The following is a 19713-nucleotide window of genomic DNA, read 5'->3' as shown; positions in this document are numbered from 1 at the left end:
TATCTAATTTACGCGTTCTGAACAAGCCTTCGTGCATCCATTCACTGAGCGATACTCGTTTCAAAAGACTATGCAATGCATGTGAAAAAGTTTCTCATATGCACTCCGGCACATGCAGTGGTTGATATTTTTATCGGCACACATTTCTTCCGGTCTTCTTTCCGCCTACTACATATATTTACCCCACACATGTCTATCAAGCAACCCATCCTCAGATGTCCGTTTCCTGAGTGCCATTCACGGATTATGGTCTCCCCTCCCAAACTGAGTACCGTGGGCATTAGAAGCTCCCCTGATATGCTCGTGTGCCATGGCACCGAGATCCCAACCCTAGAGTCTGCGACTGATACCCTCCAGTTCTACCAGATCAATGATATATGGGCATTCGACAACATTGGAGTGTCCAGATCGACCGATGGCGTGTTTACGTCCCCTGCGACGCCGGTGCTCGTGGCTGGCGAGAAGATTAAGCTCGATCGCTTCTTGACCTGTGCTGACTGCGATAAGGGCCCGTTGGGATTTGCTGGTGTCGCTAGCGGCCATGGGATAAAGGAGGCTGGCAATCTAGATGCGAGGGTGTTACAGGCCCAGGACTTGTGCTACTACTTGAGCGTCTCTGCGTGCTTTGTCGATTGTTGATGAGCTCAACATGGTGGATGCTAATCCTGTTTCGGCCATATAGTTAGAAGTTTGGTTTTGCAAGGAGGGTTCATTGATGGACTTTCTTCCGTATGGGTGGTGACAATTACAAGTGGAAAGCCGTCTTTCGGAAATTGTATCGGAGATTTGTTTGGTGACGTTCTGGATTGAGTCGGTACCTACCATCAGATAGGGATTACAAGGTTTCCACTAGTATACGTGGCTAACATCTCTCTCTTTAGCCTAACCCTACTGTCCCATGATTGCAGAGAAAGCTGGCCTCTAAAGTTTGATGATTCAAACTGTTAATCCTTGTTGTTCTCTCACTTTTATCCGTGCTTAGCTACTAATAAATATTATCCCAAAAATGATCTAACCACTACATTTCAGTGCTAATTATATTGCCTCCAGCTTGGGTTTATTTTCCTTCCAACGCAACGGCAAAGCTCTGATTCATATCTTCCATAACACTGTCTATAATCCCCATAAATGGATCAAAGCATGTATATATATATATATATATATATATATCTATGTTGCGTACCTACGACACTTTATTACGTGTCATTTAAAATACTCCACCTTTTTAACTTAATCTAAGTGCACGTATCCGGTTTCCCAAAAGGCTATTGAAAAATTTCACAATAGATACTGGACCAAGCTATAATTCGTAGGCTTTCCTAGACCTAACGCCAATCCACCAGACGCTCACCCATCACTAAACCGCTAATCCCCTCCGGTGAAAATTTGAGTAGGTTTATCACCCTAACCCCAATACATTATCGAGAAAAATAAATCAAGCCGGGAAGTACACTCCTCCATATTTGAATTTTTCCAGCTAACGCACGTGACGCGAAAATTACACGAGGCAAAACGCACTTTGCTTATATTACTTACCCAGCAAAACACATCACCCCTCTTGCCTCTCTCCCCCGCAATGTTCACGTTTGAATCCTTGGTGTCGCCTCTGGATTCCTCTACACGCTGCTCGCGGCTATCGTTTGGGCTGGTCCACATCCTTGCGGACCCCGGCTGGGACTCGATTGCAGACCTCGCGTATCTCGCGCCCGCGGTAGCAGAGACCCACCTCATTCTCTTGTCGCACCCGACGGCGGAGTATCTCGGCGGCTATGCGAGCCTCTTACACCACTATCCCGTGCTCAAAACAATCCCCACGTATTCGACGTTGCCGGTAACGAATCTCGGGAGGGTCAACACCATCGACCAGTACCGCTCGGCGGGGCTCATCGGGCCGCTAGACACGGCGCAGTTCGAGGTGGAGGACATCGAAGACATGTTTGACAAGATCCTCCCGTTGAAGCACGCGCAGACGACGCAGCTCACGGGAAACTTCGACAACCTCCGCATCACGCCGTACAACGCGGGGCACACACTAGGCGGGACCGTCTGGTTGCTCTCCAAAGACAACGAAAAGATTGTTTACGCGCCCGCCTGGAATCACTCCAAGGACTCGTTTCTCAACGGGTCCGCCTTCTTGCAGGCTAACGGACAGCCATTGCCGCAGCTCCTCAGACCGACGGCCGTTATCACCAACTCTAATATCGGGTCGGCCTTGCCGCACAAGAAGCGCACGGAGAAGTTTCTCCAGCTTGTGGACGCCACGCTTGCCAACGGTGGATCCGTGTTGCTCCCGTCCTCACTCGGTGGCCGAATGCTCGAGCTCATCCACTTGGTCGACGAGCACCTCCAGAGCGCACCCATCCCCGTGCTCATGCTCGCACACACAGGCTCACGCGTGCTCAACTACGCAGGGTCCATGTTGGAATGGATGGCGCCTGCAGTCATCAAGGACTGGGAGCTGAAGAACCAGGTACCGTTCGATGCGTCGCGTGTGCAGTTGATCGAGGCCCATGAGCTTCCCAAATTCTCCGGGCCCAAGGTCGTGTTTGCCGCAGATAGCTGCTTCAGCCGCGGCACCGACGCCCAGGCATGTCTTGCCGCTTTGTGCAGCGACGAGCGGACAACCATCTTGCTTACCGAGCGTACCCACGGCCGCTGTCTTGCGAAGGAGTTGTACAGCACTTGGGAGGCGTTGTCGATGCAGCGCCTGGGCAAGCTTGAGGACGGGAACGCCGTTCCGTTTGAGCAAACCTTGGTGTTTGACACCAAGAAGGAGGAGCCGTTGTCTGGCTTGGAGCTTCAAGAGTTCAAATCCATCGTTGCCGGTCGCCGGCGCGAAAAGGCCGCCGCCAAAAACATTGACAAAAAGAACAAGTCGTTGCTCAGCTCGGACAACACCAACATCTTGGACGAATCGTCAGATGAGTCATCCGAGGAGGAAGACATCAAAGAGGTGGTGGCCCCCACGGATGAGGGGCTTGTCGACATGGACGTGCGTGCCGCCAAGGGAAAACACAGAATGTTCCCCTTCCTCCAGAAACGGCCTCGCTACGACGACTACGGCGAGACCATTCGGCACGCAGACTACCAGAAGGTTGAGGAGAAGAAGTTTGACCGGCGCAAGTTCGTGCCGAAGGACGTCAAACCCGGCCAAAAGCGCAAGTGGAACGACGCGGAAGTGTTGGAGAAGGAGAAGAAGGAATTCAAGGTGAATGAGTTGGACTCATTACACAACCCCAGACGTGTGGTGTATGGCACACAGTCGCTCGGCGCGCGGTGCGGGTTGGCGTTTGTGGACCTCGCAGGGCTCGTGGACTTGCGGTCGATGGCGATGATTTTGCCGTTGTTGAAGCCCAAGAAGGTAGTGCTTTTGGCTGACGTCACCGAACCGCGCAACCAGGCAGTGGTGTACAACTTCTTCTCCAAGTCCGCAAACTTTGCCAAGAATGGCATCGATGTGTTGTGCGTGGCGGTAAACGAGGCGTTGGAGATTGGTGGAGCCAATAATTCGTTCGAGATCCGTTTGGACGACGAGCTCGTGAAGTTGTTGAAGTGGCAGAACATCACCGGCGGATACTCCATCTCCCACGTGATTGGCGAGGTTGCGGTTGTCGAGCGCGACACGTTGGCAGAGGACCGCAAGGCCGAGATGAACGACGACGATGACGACGACGACGACTACGACCCGGAGGCCAAGGTGAACGACAACACGGAACTCGTATTGCGGCCGTTGTCAGCGCCTTCTACGTCGATTATACAAACGCAGCCGTTGGCCGTAGGCGACATCCGGCTCTCGGAGTTGAAAAAGAGGTTGGGTGCCGCCAACCACAGGGCCGAGTTCAAGGGCGAAGGGACGTTGGTGGTCAATGACGAGGTGATTATCCGCAAGGTCAACGATGGAAATCTCATAGTTGACGGGTTCCCCGGGACATTGTTTTACGAGGTCAGGGAGTCTGTTAGAGGGATGCTTGGGTACGTGGGGTAGACTGCATTGAGAATAGAATAGATTGCATTACGTTAAATTTGGGCAGCTGATGAAAATAAATGAGTTGCATCGAATGGTTTCCGTTTTGAATGGCACCATATCAGAAGAGCTCCTAATAGGATATGGGATAGGTGGATGTTCTATCGATTTGCTTACTGAATATTTATTTTCATGGTTGCTTATTGTTGAAATGCCCAAAAGGAAACCTGTTCCAAGGAGCCTGTTCCGAAGCTTGCCACGGATCAAGCCCACCCCTCTAAACCTCTACTACAGGCTTCTGCTAGGAAAATAGCCCGTCTTAGGTCATTCTACAAGCCCTTCGTAACTTTGTGTATTAATAAATAAAGGAAAATGGTGATAAATAGACGCGAGACAACTCGCTCATGTAATGTAGAAAGGCATAAGCCACTGGTAACAGAGATCTGCCACTCTCTAACTACCAGCGCAACTGTGATGATGTGGGGGTGAAGTAAGCTTCGGGGTGTGGACTATTTGTCTTCTGGCTTGGTGGCCTTCTTCAAGCCAAGGGTGTACTGCCACCATGGCGCCTCCTTGCCAACTGGCTTTGGCTCCTTGACACCGGTGGAAGTAAGCCACATTGGCCACTTCCCGCCGTCCTTCTTAAAGTCTTCATAGGTATAGTCCTTGTCAACTAAGCCTAAACCGACCTGTCTAGCAACGGTGTGGACTTCACCAGCACCGTCCATCTTTCTAACCTGCTGACGCACTCTGCGATTCTTTCTCTTTTCGTGACGGCGGTGAAGACACTCGTCGTACTCGGCCTCTTGCGGCAAACAGTGCGATGGGCCCTTGTAGTCAATGTTGGAGCGACATTCCATCAACTTCTGGAAGTTGTTGAAACAACGGGATTCATGACCTCTTAAGCCGAAAACAGTCATCTTGTGGTTTGTGGGGTGTGGTCTATGGAGCTCTAACGGTTTGTACGTTGATATATGCCTTTTCGTTAGTGGAATTTTCGCGATTACTAGCCAACTTTTACAATTTCGTGATTGGGCGAGGGTGGGTCACGTGAGTCCTGTATGTAGCTAGGCTGGTTACGGCGGAAGCGTAAAGTGGTTTATAAAACGGTTATCCAGGAGTTTGTCTCTGAGGAGTTCAAAGAGAGTTGACTGGTAATAGGCAAAATGATGAAAAAAAGGGTGATGTATTGATTTTTGTGCAGAGGGCTTCAGGTCTAAACTGTGTGGGGGATTGGTGCGGTTTAGCGGCATATTTCAGTGCATAATTCGAGATATCTGAAGGTATTTCACATACGTAAAAGGGGTATGTTAAGCATGGATTTTAATGTTATGACTAAGAAACAAAACCATAGTGGGGCGCAGGAAAGATTTTCAGAGATTTGGTCCATAAAAGCATGGCATACCAGAAAAGCACCTCAGGCTTGATAAAACTAGGAATTATATCAGAATAATTTTCCGGTGGGCTACAAATAAAAGCAATAAAAGGGTATTTCTCTACAACCTACTTCAAATAATGAAAAATACCAAAGATAAAAAGGTAGCATGATTTCGCCCAGGATCGAACTGGGGACGTACTGCGTGTTAAGCAGGTGCCATAACCAACTAGACCACGAAACCATTCCTTGAGAAAATTTCCGTATAGATATCCTCAGCAAGTTCTATATGTCCCTTTGTTCGTAGCACCGAAATTTTACCTAGCCAGCAGTATTATACCCTTGCTGCGTCCCTTTCCTAAGCTCTTTTTAGTGACTGGTTGTCCAACTACAAAGGTCATTCCTGTTCAAAATTTCCAATACCGAATCCTTTTCTACTTCCTGATAGTGCAAACCTTTAAACAATTATAACTAGTGCCAATCCACCCTTCGACAGAGCCCCCGGAAAGATTTGCAGCCGTCACGTATCCCTTGCATTCCATCCATACGAAGTTTCATTCTCAACACATTCTACCCACAGCCACACCTTTCCGCACAATTGACACATCCCTCGGGATTTTTGATCCGTAATCGCACCCCTAGTTCATCTTCTCCGTACCTCTTTTTACACTCCATCACCCTTAGTGTGGCGGACTCTCGCGTATGCATGTTCGCCGCATCGGGGAGGCCGCGCCAGAGGCTAAAGTGCAGGGGAAAAAAAACCTCTAGAAAACAGGAGGTGAAATTTCGTCCCCACATCCCGCCCTATACATTTCTACCCCGTGCTATTTATTCCATATTCACGCTCCAGCTTAGATTCTACGCCTACTGATATCTGCTACACCATGGATAACCGCTCCACACACTCGCAGGAAGACTCTGGTGCGCCTACGGTCCCAGAGTACAACCGCGATGAGGCAACCCATGTCGAAGAAAAGATCGAACAGCTTACGCTCGATGAAAACTCACCTGACCTGAAGATCCCGCCGGGATATAGCGCTAACGAGTATTGGGATGTGCTTCCATCATTCCAGATGTACCAGTCGATCCTTCGCAGACATCTCCAGAACATCAACCACGACGTCAACGACGAACTCGACAGTAACCACAGCTCGGTCCAGGACCCAGATGAGCAGGATAACCACTCGATCACCGACGCCCCGCCAGACTATCCCGTGGTCGGGCCGCCTTCCGCGCCAATGTTGGGCCCTACGGTGGGCAGTTCCAATGCCCGAATCACCACGACTGACATCCACAACCAGCCCTTTTCGCCCCAACTCACCCCAACCACCTCCAGAGCCCACGTTCTGGCCCTTGGTGGCCTCTCAGACCCCACAACCCCAGCAGCCGACCCCAACACCCAATCTACGTTTGACTCTGTCATCGACAGCGTAGACTCCTTGAAACGTGTCACCTTTTCACCCATCGACGTGCAAATCTTTGTGACGAAGCAGATCCCCAAGCCGCAAACCGCAAGCCCCAGCGCGGGTAACGATCCGAACCTCGAGAACAAGCTCAAGGAGTACACCAATGCAGATTTTGTCTACGGCTACATCATCATCCACAACACATCCACGAAGCCGATTCCGTTTGAGATGTTCACTGTGAGCCTCGAGGGCACGGAGGTGATTACCTCGCTGAGCAGACCGGTCAAGTTTGTCAAGAAGTTTTTGAGAATGTTCGACTTGAGCGCGTGCTGGTCGTACGACACGATCATCAACTCGCTTGGGATCGAGTATGAGCACTTTTCCAAGGACTCCACTGATCACTCAATCTACCTCGGACTTCCGGACAACCGTATCTTAAAGCCTAACACCAAGTACAAGAAGTTTTTCACCTTCAAGTTTCCCCAGAGCTTGCTCGACAACACGTGTCCGCATATTGATCAGCTCCAGCACTACTACCTCCCTCCATCCTTGGGCTTGGATAAGTCCTTGGTAGCCCAGGCAAACAAGGACCTTGATGTCAGCGGGTTAGTGCTCAACAAGGCCTTGGGCTACGCGTACCTCGACAAGCGAGGCAGTCCGCTCTTGACCCGTGATTACGCCTTATCCTCCTCCTCCATCCAGTACACCATCGAGGCACGCTTCATTGGGAAAAAGAACGACGGCAAGCTCAATATCGAGGACATGCTCAACTACAAGGACATGCACCGCCACTTCATCATCTCCGCTGCCACCAACTACCACCTCCGCTTTATCCCCAACATGGCCTACCAGAGCTCCCAGACCAATCTCGATTACGAAGAATACTTGACCAACCTCATCAAGATCGAGTCCAATTCGAAGAAGCAGTTGAAAAACTTGCAGATTTCTATCGAAAGGTTGCTCGGGAAGCTAGAGCACGAGAAGAAGAAGATGGAGAGGCTGAGGCTCAGGGACGGTAAGGACGAGCCACACGTTTTGGACGGTTTAAAAGCCTCGCAGATGTACAGCACCCCCTCCGGGTCCAACATCTTCACCATCGAGACGCCAGGCAGCTCGCGGGTCATGTCGCCGGAGTTGTCCGCCTACAGCTCGCGTAACTTGAACCTCTACGAGGAGGAGTTTGAGGACTACTATTCCGCGTACTTGGACGACGACTCGTTGATCACGTCGCTTGCCACGTTTGAGATGAAAAAGTTCCTCAGCAGCAAGAAGGGCTTGATCAAGCTCACGTTTAATAAAATGGCAGGTGAGTATAATAAGAAGCACTATACGGACAAGATTCCGCCCGTGCCCTACATGGTGGCCCCGCTCATCTCCAAAAACAATGTGTCTTCGGAAATCCACAAGCGTTTTAAGGAAAAACTACGGTTGTTCAGTGACTACAAATTCCTGATTGATTTGGAGTTCCAGCCAACGAGCGGTGCTGGCAGTTCTCTGGGAACCTCCACACCGACGTCGTCCAATGAGAAGCCCCCACGGTTGGTCAGCTTCCAGGTGTCTTTGTTGGCAATCACCGTGAAGTCTGAGAGACCAATCCCGGTCAAGCTCAGCCCCGACTTCTTCCTCCCAGACATCCACGTGAACGCTTCCAACGGCGCCTCCACGCCGCCTATCGAGGTTAATGACTTCAACAAAAAGTTGAAGGTTCGGTTTGCCGAGTATAAGGAAAAGTTGACCGCGTACCAGGCGGTCGAGGGCTTGGACACTGCGTCGCACATCCCAAAGACCTTGCTCGAGGATGTGGACTCAATTATTGACTTGACCCACGCGGTGGACGAGATTCCGATCTTTGGGATCAATAACTACTCCTCTGGAAAGTGGGAAAGACACGTTTCCGGGGCGATTATCTCATTACCAGCACAAAGCGGCCTAACGCACTCCATCAGTGCCTGTCTCGACGACTCCATGACCAAAAAAACGTGGCGTCGCAAGGTCCAGTTCACCCTTGACTTGGTCAGCTCCGTCAAGGATTCTATTGTGCCGTCGTTCCAGTCGTGTTTGATATCGCGGTTGTACTGCGTACGGGTCAAGGCCGTGTTTGACGGGAATAATCTGTCCTACATCGACATCCCGGTTGATGTGTTGTAGTCACCAGGGTAGCACCGGGTCAGCAGTCCATGCTTGTTTTGGGGTTGTTAGAAGTTATGTTAACCAAAGTTTACAGATTTTAGTTGAAGGTTCATTGTATATGTTAGATTATAGCTACCTCCAAATTGCGCAAACTCGAGAAGTGTGCACGTAACAGAACCGTAGCCGGAAGCTAGATCATGAATATCTTAGCAAGAGTGATTTTTCCGCTTAAGGAAATAGTGAAATATGCTATTTTACTAAGCCATTAAAAGTGGCACTGCATATTATCTACTCTGTGAATCTAGTTTACGCTCAATATTTATACTGCAGCGCATATATCAGGGAATTATGAGTGGTTAGGCTGATAGTAGTTTGAACTTGTCGGTCAAATAGTTATATATTATGAAATACTATTGATATGCTATTGATATGCCCTGTCCCCATGTAATAGTATACTGCTGCGTTTAGTCATGCCGAAGGTTATATAATACCCATATAAACAATTTTATTCTTGAAACATGGAATGGTGTTGAATTTCATATACATGTATATAGTCTATTTTAACCACTATTTTTCATTCAACAGCAATGGTAGCACTTTCATTCTTCCACCTCTGGGAGTGGGGGCACCAGTACCCCAACCGGCTCTTCCGACCCCTCAAGCTGCATCCTTAATTTAAGTGTGATGCATCGGATAATTGATATCCGAAATCCAATCGTTTGAGCTCTTACCTGCATTTTTCCGAAAACATGTACCAGGGATTGCCAAGTCACGGCTCAGAGAGTTTGCTGCTTAATTCCCTCAGCGGGTGTTCGTGATAGAGACCAAAGAGCTTTTATATCTGAGAGTGCAGTTTATCCAACGATATATTACAACCTGCAAGTAGAGCCTTTAGCGCGTGCAATTATGGGTCGGTACTATACGTGATACTATCGACAAATGATCTTTTTGAGATGCAAATTTAAAAGCCTCAGTTTTGGTTCTCTATGACGCTACCTCCAGGGCAGAGACGCCACCTCTTGCGACTATGAGTCGGATATGTGGCCGTCAAAACGTGACTAATTTTAGATCCAGCTAAACGATTAGCCGCAGGTGCTTTTTCTTGACGCGCGAAACGTATGTTCTAAGCCGTGTCGGAATTGGGTGGAAACTAACTTACTTTCTTTGTGCTTAGCCCCGAAAACCCGCACTAAATTCAGTTTTTGCTGGGAATTAACCACATCCCATTGCGGAGTTATGATTGAAAACAGCATTCACTGCATGGTATACACAGCGGGGTGGAGTGTATTTATCTAGCTGCGCGGCCTTGTATTCCCACAGCATACAACCGGTATCCCTCTTTGATATAACAGCCGATCATCCTACCATCAACTAAACTTCTATCTATATAGTAACACAATCCTTGGAACACTTTCATACCTAGGGCCAATGTCACAACCTTCTGATACCAGTCTAGCATCACTCCCCTCTTTCACTTCCAACACCCTTTCCACCCTTGAAGGGAAGCATGGCGCAGCCTCCAGCCGTCGCCGAGGATCTGTATCGTCGATAAACTCTGTGGTTTCCAGGGCAGCGGTGGATGCATATCCTGGGTTGAACGAAGAGGAAATCAACTTTAAGCGGATCCAGACCAGATCGTCTATCATCGACACCTTACAAAGACGAGCCAGTCGTACGGCGTCCAGGGTCGAAGTTGCCGATGACGAAGAGAACCAGGACCCCTTGGGGAAATCTGCGGACGACAAAGACCAGGAAGATGATGTCCTTCCGCTCAAAGACTACGGAACGGAGTTTGCTTCCTTGGATCCAGAATTAGTCACCTGGGACGGCCCCGATGACCCCGAATACCCCAGAAACTGGTCGCCAGCCAGAAAATGGACCTCCACGATCATTGTCTCGTTATACACCTTCGTTTCCCCCTATTCCTCGTCTGTCATTTCGCTCGGCGGCTCCATGATCGCCGAGGAGTTTGGAATTAACCGAACGTACATGAAGGCTCTTCTTGTTTCCATTTTCGTGCTTGCGTGGGTCATCGGCCCTGTCTTTGTGGCACCAATGTCCGAACTTTATGGTAGAAAGGTCATGTTAAACTCGTCAATCTACTTTCTTTTAGCCTTCAACTTTGGGTGTGCCTTCTCGCAAAACACGGCCCAGATGCTTGTGTTTAGATTTTTGGCAGGGCTTGGTGGCTGTACCCCATTGTCTGTCGGGGCTGGGGTGCTTGGGGATTGCTTCGATAACAAAGAGAGAAACTTTGCTATGGGGCTCTATGCTACCGGGCCGACTCTTGGCCCAGCCGTGGCTCCCATCGTCACCGGGTTCATCGTGCAAAACTGTGACTGGCGCTGGTCTTTCTATGTTTGCTGCATTTTGAACGGGGTGGTGGCCATTACCGGAACTCTCTTCTTTGAGGAGACCTACCCTCCAACCCTTTTGAAGCAGAAAGCAGCGAGACTCAGAAAGCTACACAACAACCCTAACTTGAAGTGCATTTATGAAATTGCGGACGGTGAGACTGTGGCTGGTCGGTTCTATGTCAATCTCACTCGTCCTGTGAAGTTGTTGTTGTTCCATCCCATGGTCTTCGGGCTTGGTTCCTTCATGGCTTTTGTCTATGGCTTTATGTATTTGATGATTGTGACGATTCCAACCATCTGGACAGAGGTGTACGGTTTCGATAAAGCCATTGCAGGGTTGTTGTTCCTTCCAATGGGGATTGGTTACGTTCTCGGTATCGTCTTCTGGACCTGGTCGTGTGAGGTTTGCTATGAGAAGCTAGTGGAGAAGAACGGAGGAGTGGCTAAACCTGAATACCGTTTACCAATGCTATGCTTCACGGGTATTCTCATTCCGGTGGGTTTATTCTGGTATGGCTGGTCCGCTGAGAAGCATCTTCATTGGATCATGCCCTCGATCGGAACGGCTATTTTTGGGTTTGGTCTTGTGGCGGTGTTCCAGACCATTCAGAACTACTTAATCGACATGAGTCCACTCTTTGCCGCTTCCTCTATTGGGGCAGCCTCGTTGTTCAGGTCCTGCTTTGGCTTTGGGTTTCCATTATTTGCCAACCAGATGTACGCCAAGTTAGGATACGGCTGGGGTAATACGTTGTGTGGCTTCCTCGCCTTGGGATTGGGAATTCCGTTCCCGGTGTTTGTGATCATGTACGGAGAGAGATTGAGATTATGGGCAAATAAGAATATGGAGCGCGATATTGCCAAGAGAAGAGAGAAGAACTTAAAGAGATTGCAAGCGAAGAATGAAACGCAAGAAAAATGATTTTAGATCGTCTGTATTGCCCCTGCGATTGGATGTCATGCCTTTGGTATTATGATTTATATAATAAACAATGCGTAAATAAACCGCCTTTATACAATATTGAGATTGAAGCACGATAAACAAATCTAGCCCGGATCAGCAGCACTGTATTTGGGCTTACGCGTATAGAACTCTTAAAGCTTAGGTGGAAGAGACACTTGGATTTGATAGAATATATCTGAGGAACAAAATCTTTGCCAGGAAAAAAACCAGGATGACCAGCCCGGAATGGACGGGCTTCCATTAGGTATTGAGGAGTTACCGGGGATTGTTGAACGACTTCAGAGCACAATGTGCACGACAGGCTAAACTTTTACATACGTTATATATCGTTTAAACTTTCATGTAAACCATACAAGGACAGGAATTTTTGTTATGATTTAATCTCACTACCGGGCCAGCCACTATAATTGGGCTCTTACCCTAAACACATGCCCCATGACCTCATTACGTGATGAAGAGAACCCTTTAGAGCACCCGTTGTTTTGCTGTGCCTTGCCCCGTATTCAGACATATGAGTCAGCCCACCCGGAGGCCACTCTTTTCCGGCGTGCGCACACAAGTCTGATATATAGTGAGACTCACTCACTTAAAACTAGAGCCCCATGGCCGTAGAACCAATCGAGCATCTGTTGTTCTGATCAAGCATCTGTTGTTCCGATCAAACATCTGTTGCTCTAATCACTAAGCCCTCTCTAAGAACTCTGACCATTTTTTCTTACGGCAAAAGCCCAGTTCCCATCCGCACGGGCATGTACACTCAGCCCTAAACTGCACCAGTATCGCTACCTCGTCATTCAGACAACACAGAAGTTCAGTAGCCATTTTTATCATGTTCTGATATAGCAGACTAAGCGCATTCAAGGAATCACTAAGAGGCACTATAGGTCTGTAAGTATCCCGCCGTTTACCCCGCGGTTGACTATAAATAAAGTTTTTGTGGGAAATTTCCTCCGCGGAAAGCCGAAGTGATGGGGCTCAGATTTTGGTGCCGTGACCAAAACAAGCAAATAGGAGCTCTCCCTTCCCGGGAGTATGCTACATTCATCGTATACCGCCGAAAACCGTCGACAAGCATGTGCATATTTGACACCCACTCACACAAAGAGACTTATGGCCGTACATGACTCGAAATTGCTCTCCAGGGTGTGGACCCTAAGCCAGAGCATAATATCTGTCCATACACATTTATTAGTAAGCAAAAGGGACGAGATCCACAATGTGGGCCTGAAAATCAACGATATATTAACTACCTTTTTTGCCGATTTCTCTTGCCATTACATGTCTGCACCCTAACTGGACCCATCCTCCAAAATGATGCACCAACCAAACGACAGTTCACCCAGATCAGTCTCCATAGACGAAAAACCGTACCAATCCAACAGTAACTCCATCTCTTCTCGAAACTCCATCACTTCAATCCTGTCAGGCGTCTCTAGAAATGCCCGTGACATATATCCGGGATTGGCGGACGAGGCAATCAACAGAAAGAGGATCCAAACCAGGTCATCGATCATCGACACGCTACTGGAAAGAGCCAGCAGAATGGTGTCCAGAACAGAGCTCTCGGATGAGGAGAAACAGGTATGTGCTGACGACGCGGAAGATGACGAAGAGGGGCTCCCTATTAAAAACAACGGGACTGAGTTTGCCTCCTTAGACCCTGAGTTGGTCACCTGGGACGGTCCCGATGACCCCGAGCATCCCAGAAACTGGCCTCTGTGGAGAAAGTGGAAGGTCACCGTTCTCGTTTCACTCTACACGCTTGTTTCGCCATATTCCTCCACGGTTATTTCACTCGGTGTGGACACCATTGCCCACGAGTTTCACATTGAACGAACCTATATGAAGGCTCTCATAGTGTCGATTTCTGTCCTTGCCTGGGCAGTAGGCCCCTTGTTCGTGGGCCCTCTTTCAGAAATGTACGGCAGAAAGGTCATGTTGAACTATTCCATCCTTTTCCTCTTGGCCTTCAATTTTGGCTGTGCCTTTTCTCAAAACACGGCCCAGATGCTTGTCTTTAGATTCTTCGCAGGACTTGGTGGAGGTACCCCCTTATGTCTTGGTGCCGGAGTGTTAGGCGATTGCTTCGACAACAACGATAGAAACGTGGCGATGGGTATTTTCTCTCTTGGACCGGTGCTCGGCCCTTCGTTGGCTCCGATCTTTGCTGGCTTCATCGTGGAGAACACTAACTGGCGCTGGCTCTTCTACGTCTGCTGTATGCTAAATGGGGTGGTGGCGATATTTGGCTTGATTTTTTACGAAGAAACCTACGCCCCGACCTTGTTGAAATGGAAAGCAGCAAGGCTCAGAAAGCAGCATAATAACCCGAATTTGAAGTGTATCTACGAGATTGCCGACGGTGAGACTGTCGCGGGGAGGTTCTATATCAACCTTACGCGCCCAATAAAATTGCTCTTTTTGCACCCCATGGTTTTCGGGCTTGGGTCTTTTATGGCGTTTGTCTACGGGTTCATGTACTTGATGATTGTCACGGTACCAGCCCTCTGGATTACCGTTTACGGGTTCAACTTAGGGATTGCGGGATTGCTTTTCGTTCCGATGGCCATCGGATACTTGACTGGGGTTTTGTTCTGGACCTGGATGTGTGACCGAGTGTACAAAAAACTCGTGGCAAATAATGGAGGCGTTGCCAAGCCCGAATTCAGGCTACCAATGTTGTTGTACAGTGGGGCCATCATTCCGGTGGGGCTCTTATGGTACGGCTGGTCGGCTCAGAAGAAGCTCCACTGGATGATGCCGTCGGTGGGGACTGGTATGTTTGCGTTTGGCCTCGTGGCAGTGATGCTAAGCATCCAGAACTACTTGGTTCACATGAACCCTCAGTTTGCCGCATCTTCCGTGAGTGCGGCCTCGTTGTTCAGATCGCTCGCTGGGTTTGGGTTTCCGTTGTTTGCCACCCAAATGTACGCAAAGTTGGATTATGGGTGGGGCAACACTTTGTGTGCGTTTCTCGCGTTAGCCTTGGGAATCCCGTTTCCGGTGTTTGTTGTGACCTATGGTGAGAGGTTGAGGTTGTGGGCGAACAAACGGTTTGAGAAGGATATCGCCGAAAGACAGCAGAAAAACTTAAAGCGCTTGCAAGCTCAGAACGAAGAGAAGCAACAAAGAGGCTAAAGATTCGTGTGACACGCGGATGACCCCTGTGCATATCTAGCAACCGTCCTAAACCAATCTAGGCTTTTTTTTAAAAAAAAAAATATAACAAGGAATATGACTGAGTAAAGAGTATCTCATAAAGGCTGAGGTGACTGGACCGGCATGGCACTAGGAAAATGTAACGAAATCACATGACTTAATATCGGGGAACTGCACATAAAGGGTCATTGCCTTTAACTCCGTTCGTGTGTGACCTACATTTATTCCTGTACTGACAGTTCCGCCGAAAGTGTCATTTATCGGATGCGCTCTTCCGTCTCATGCGCCTTGCGGACTTATGATTGAATTTTTGCACCAGTGCTATATTAGAATGGCTCAGACGGATAGAAATCGTTAGAGGACTACAATATATATCCAATAACTCCCTTTACTGTGCTATGAACATAATTCGACTGTTAGTTCCGGGTTTAGCCCTCAATCAGGAGAATCCCGCAAGCCAGAAAACCTTACTTTTTCTTATAACCTATTCGTACATTAACCCCGCACGTTGACTCTGGAAAAAAGTTTACGTGCTTCTGCGCTACGCCTACCAACGGGTATATCTCTGTTTTTGTCCATCGAAAGTATTGCATACGTTAATGAGGGATTTTTAATCAGGATGAATGAGTAATAATGAATGTCACTGAAATTATTTCTCCACAGAGAACCATATATAAGGTTCCAGCCCGCTACTTCTACTGAATACCTCTCACAGAACCTATAGATTTCGTACTTCAACCAATTATTATTGAATCCCTTATTGAGGAATTACATATACTACTTCCTTTAGTTCAGTATAGCTTAGGAGACCGCTCAAATAACGTCGCTGTGCATCTATCCTGTTATGTCACGCGAGACACACTCCATAGCCTCTTCAGAGAAGGAGCCGTGCCATGATACCCTCCCCTCAGTCACAACCTCTCGGATTAATTCCATTTCATCTACTGCATCCTTGACCCCCAGAAATATAAATGCCATCTACACCGGGTTGAACGAAAACGAAATCAGTATTAGAAGAATTCACACTAGATCCTCGATCATCAATGAATTGCAACAACAAGCCAGCAGGGCCGTCTCTCGCGCTGAAGGCCTAGACGAAGAGAGCCAATCCTTTGACCAAGAACGGGAGGATCAAGATACAGAAGACCCTCTACCGGTTAGAAATGGGGGCACCGAGTTTACATCCTTGGACCCCGAATTGGTTACATGGGACGGTCCGGACGATCCGGCCCACCCAAGAAACTGGTCAAAGCAAAGAAAATGGCGAGCAACGATAATTGTCTCCTCATACACCTTAGTTTCGCCATACTCTTCCTCTGTCATTTCTCTCGGAGCATCATATATCGCCGAGGAGTTCCATGTACTGAGCGGCTTTGTGAAGGCCCTTCTCGTCTCTATCTTTGTCTTGGCATGGGCAGTGGGCCCTTTATTCTTGGGTCCCCTCTCGGAAATGTATGGTCGAAAGATTTTACTCAACTACTCCATTTTGGTTCTTCTTGCCTTTAATTTTGGCTGTGCCTTTGCTCAGAACACCACCCAGATGCTTGTGTTCAGATTCTTAGCCGGTCTTGGCGGGAGTACCCCCTTATGTGTGGGTGGTGGCGTGTTAGGCGATTGCTTCAATGATAACGAAAGAACTCCAGCCATGGGATTGTACTCATTGGGACCCACATTGGGCCCTTCGTTAGCCCCAATCATTACCGGGTTTATCGTGCAGAAGTTGAACTGGCGGTGGTTGTTCTACGTCTGCTGTATCTTGAATGGGGTGGTGGCCATTGTGGGGTTTTTCTTATACGAAGAGACGTACCCTCCTACCTTATTAAAGCGAAAGGCGGCTCGGTTACGGAAGGAGCATGCCAATCCTAATTTGAAGTGCATCTATGAAATAGCCGATGGGGAGACCGTGGCCGGTCGATTCTACGTAAACTTCACCCGCCCTGTAAAGTTGTTGCTCTTCCACCCGATGGTCTTTGGCCTCGGCTTGTTTATGGCCTTTGTGTACGGATTCCTGTACTTGATGATTGTGACCATTCCAACTGTCTGGGGTGAGGTATACGGGTTCAGCAAAGGCATTTCAGGGTTATTGTACCTTCCGATGACGTTGGGATATTTTCTGGGAATTATCTTTTGGACCTGGATAAACGACAAGACATACAAGCGTTTGGTGGCCCAAAACGGTGGGGTTGCGAAACCAGAGTTCAGGTTGCCCATGTTGGTTTGCGCCGGTGTGATTATTCCTGTTGGACTTTTATGGTACGGATGGTCGGCTGAAAAGCATCTTCATTGGATCATGCCGTCAATTGGCTTATGGATTTTTGCGTTTGGTCTCATTGCCGTGTTCCAAACCATTCAAAGTTATATGATTCACATGAATCCGCTTTTCGCTGCTTCGTCGCTTAGCGCCACCTCCTTATTCAGATCTCTTTTTGGGTTTGGATTTCCGTTGTTTGCCAACGAAATGTACACAAAGTTGGGCTACGGCCGTGGGAACACCATGTGTGCCTTTCTCGGATTGGGGTTGGGTATCCCGTTTCCAATCTTTGTTATCAAGTATGGAGAGAGGTTGAGATTGTGGGCGAATAGAAGGTTCGAGAGGGATATTGCCAGGAGACGCGAAAATAATTTAAAGCGCTTGCAAGCCCAAAACGAGAAAGCCCTTGGAGTTAAAGTGAATGGAAATTAAACCCGATCTACCATCAGTCCACACACTCTCCGCAGATGCGTTGACCACCGGGTCACTCTACACTAAGGATGTAACCCGCAGTGCACGCTATACCTCTGCCAGGAGATTGGTATCACCGATTGTTCCTTGCTGTAGCTACTTAATGGATCGTCTCTTATCCTAGACCACCTATCCATGTCAAGTAGCCGCATCCTTTGTTATATGTTTTCTATTGAAAGGAGGCCAGCAGAGACTGAACGGCCTAAGGTGATATCATTAGAGCCCTGGTATACGAATCCGCTCAACTATGTGCTATTCGATATTTGGCATATAAAAACGTGTCAGTGAACCGAAGAAATGCATCTTCGGTATTGCAACGTGCAATTTACTACCAATGGTAACCGCAAATGTGCTGGTGCCACAGTTCATAATAGATAAGGGGTATGGCGACCAAAATCCAAGTTCTTGGCGTGAGCTTGGCTGCGGATTAAGTGTTGCGTGAGTTTTTCCGTGTTTGCCCGGGAACTAAATGACTAAAACAAAAAAAACACAACTATTTATGCATAGCCCTGACTTTAAACTTTTACGAGAGCTATTAATCATGACGTAAGTTTATTAAACACATTTGTTCCTTAACCTTGAAGGTTATTATTGCTCGGAGAAACATGGTATTTATCCTTTCTTCCGAGGCAAGGTAGTTACTGTGAAGTATAAGTAAAGAGCACATGCGTGCTGACAGAGATCACACTATGGTACTGATCCTTTCTTCCGCTAGCGGCGGAGACAGAACCCGGAAGTGAGCTCATAATTGGAACCATCACTCTAGTATTTTATTAAATTTTCTGAACTATTGTGGCTGTCGCCAAATTTTATCAAAATAAACTAGCTACGGTGACAGATTCAAAGACATGTATATAAGCCTAGGTATTCATCCGTGCCATAAGATATAAATATATTTGTCAAGTTAGAAACTGAAAGATATGACAAACAGCCACATAACAGAATTACACGCCTCAGATAAAGAGCGGTATAGCTTCGAGGTAAATACACCGCCTTCAACGCTCTCCCGGTATAGCTCCGTGACCTCCACACTGGCTTCAAATAGTTTGAACACCGACTATTCTCGCTTGACCAAAGCTGAAAAATGGATAAAACGAATTAAAACCAGATCTTCGATGATCATTGAGCTACAACGACAAGCTAGCGAGATAGTAAACACCGAGGATACCGACTCGGAGAAATTATTTGAGAGGGAAGGCGGGGAAGAATACATGGATGATGTTATTGGAAGAGGAAGCACCGATTTCAGCTCTATGGATTCCGAATTAGTTACCTGGGATGGACCAGATGATCCCGAACACCCGCGAAACTGGGCGGCGCGAAGGAAGTGGATAGCAACGGTGGTTGTTTCTTCATACACCTTTGTCTCCCCTTATTCTTCATCTGTGATTTCTCTTGGGGTTTCGTTTATAGCGGAGGATTTCCACATCGAGAGCGCCTTCACCAAGGCTCTTCTCGTATCTATCTTTGTACTTGCTTGGGCTATTGGGCCAATGGTTCTTGCTCCGCTTTCTGAGATGTACGGCAGAAGAGTGATGTTGAACTACTCCATTTTGGTTCTTCTTGCCTTTAATTTTGGCTGTGCCTTTGCTCAGAACACCACCCAGATGCTTGTGTTCAGATTCTTAGCCGGTCT

General features: G+C 48.1%; 7 protein-coding genes and 1 non-coding gene across 8 annotated transcripts in view; 6 read left to right on the top strand and 2 right to left on the bottom strand.

The window, feature by feature from the left end:
- Positions 1 to 189: 189 nt before the first annotated feature.
- On the top strand, positions 190 to 3985 carry BABINDRAFT_8441 (cleavage polyadenylation factor subunit; the record flags this gene model as incomplete). Its single annotated transcript, XM_019132799.1, has 2 exons — positions 190 to 612; positions 1541 to 3985. The coding sequence occupies 2 exons, from the start codon at positions 190 to 192 to the stop codon at positions 3983 to 3985; spliced, it is 2868 nt and encodes a 955-aa protein (XP_018984853.1).
- A 457-nt stretch (positions 3986 to 4442) lies between these two features.
- Positions 4443 to 4886, bottom strand: BABINDRAFT_161915 (uncharacterized protein; the record flags this gene model as incomplete). The annotated part of the gene is made up of 1 exon (XM_019129077.1): positions 4443 to 4886. A coding segment is annotated over one exon (413 nt), but the record flags the coding sequence as incomplete, so codon positions are not given.
- Positions 4887 to 5509: 623 nt separating this feature from the next.
- Positions 5510 to 5583, bottom strand: BABINDRAFT_t217. Its single transcript has one exon. It is a non-coding gene; the product is annotated as a tRNA-Val (tRNA).
- A 490-nt stretch (positions 5584 to 6073) lies between these two features.
- Positions 6074 to 9041, top strand: BABINDRAFT_161914 (uncharacterized protein). The gene has a single exon (XM_019129076.1). It carries the CDS (start codon positions 6224 to 6226, stop codon positions 8891 to 8893), a length of 2670 nt encoding a protein of 889 aa, XP_018984851.1. The 5' UTR covers positions 6074 to 6223; the 3' UTR covers positions 8894 to 9041.
- Positions 9042 to 10108: 1067 nt separating this feature from the next.
- Positions 10109 to 12269, top strand: BABINDRAFT_161913 (MFS transporter). Its single transcript, XM_019129075.1, has one exon. It carries the CDS (start codon positions 10304 to 10306, stop codon positions 12152 to 12154), a length of 1851 nt encoding a protein of 616 aa, XP_018984850.1. The 5' UTR covers positions 10109 to 10303; the 3' UTR covers positions 12155 to 12269.
- Positions 12270 to 13199: 930 nt separating this feature from the next.
- On the top strand, positions 13200 to 15439 carry BABINDRAFT_161912 (MFS transporter). The gene is made up of 2 exons (XM_019129074.1): positions 13200 to 13417; positions 13445 to 15439. The coding sequence occupies exon 2, from the start codon at positions 13508 to 13510 to the stop codon at positions 15332 to 15334; it is 1827 nt and encodes a 608-aa protein (XP_018984849.1). The 5' UTR covers positions 13200 to 13417; positions 13445 to 13507; the 3' UTR covers positions 15335 to 15439.
- A 247-nt stretch (positions 15440 to 15686) lies between these two features.
- Positions 15687 to 18027, top strand: BABINDRAFT_171711 (MFS transporter; the record flags this gene model as incomplete). The annotated part of the gene is made up of 4 exons (XM_019130830.1): positions 15687 to 15708; positions 16071 to 16177; positions 16533 to 17926; positions 17985 to 18027. 4 exons carry the CDS (start codon positions 15687 to 15689, stop codon positions 18025 to 18027), a joined length of 1566 nt encoding a protein of 521 aa, XP_018984848.1.
- Positions 18028 to 18997: 970 nt separating this feature from the next.
- The window catches only part of BABINDRAFT_176412 (uncharacterized protein), a gene marked incomplete at its 5' end in the record, with an annotated part of 1898 nt that continues 1182 nt past the window's right edge, over positions 18998 to 19713 (top strand). Inside the window, one exon of the mRNA XM_019131015.1 lies at positions 18998 to 19709. Coding sequence (XP_018984847.1) covers positions 18998 to 19709 — 712 coding nt within the window. The remainder of the gene's footprint in view (positions 19710 to 19713) is intronic.

The sequence above is a fragment of the Babjeviella inositovora genome (genome assembly GCF_001661335.1).
Source record: "Babjeviella inositovora NRRL Y-12698 unplaced genomic scaffold BABINscaffold_7, whole genome shotgun sequence".
Taxonomy (NCBI): Eukaryota; Fungi; Ascomycota; class Pichiomycetes; order Serinales; genus Babjeviella; species Babjeviella inositovora.
Note: the sequence above shows the minus strand (reverse complement) of the source record. Positions and strands in the feature narration are given on the sequence as shown.

Bases quoted from the DNA above. Each gene is read 5' to 3' on its own strand.
- BABINDRAFT_161913 (XM_019129075.1), top strand. From the start codon at position 10,304: ATGTCACAACCTTCTGATACCAGTCTAGCATCACTCCCCTCTTTCACT.
- BABINDRAFT_161914 (XM_019129076.1), top strand. From the start codon at position 6,224: ATGGATAACCGCTCCACACACTCGCAGGAAGACTCTGGTGCGCCTACG.
- BABINDRAFT_161912 (XM_019129074.1), top strand. From the start codon at position 13,508: ATGATGCACCAACCAAACGACAGTTCACCCAGATCAGTCTCCATAGAC.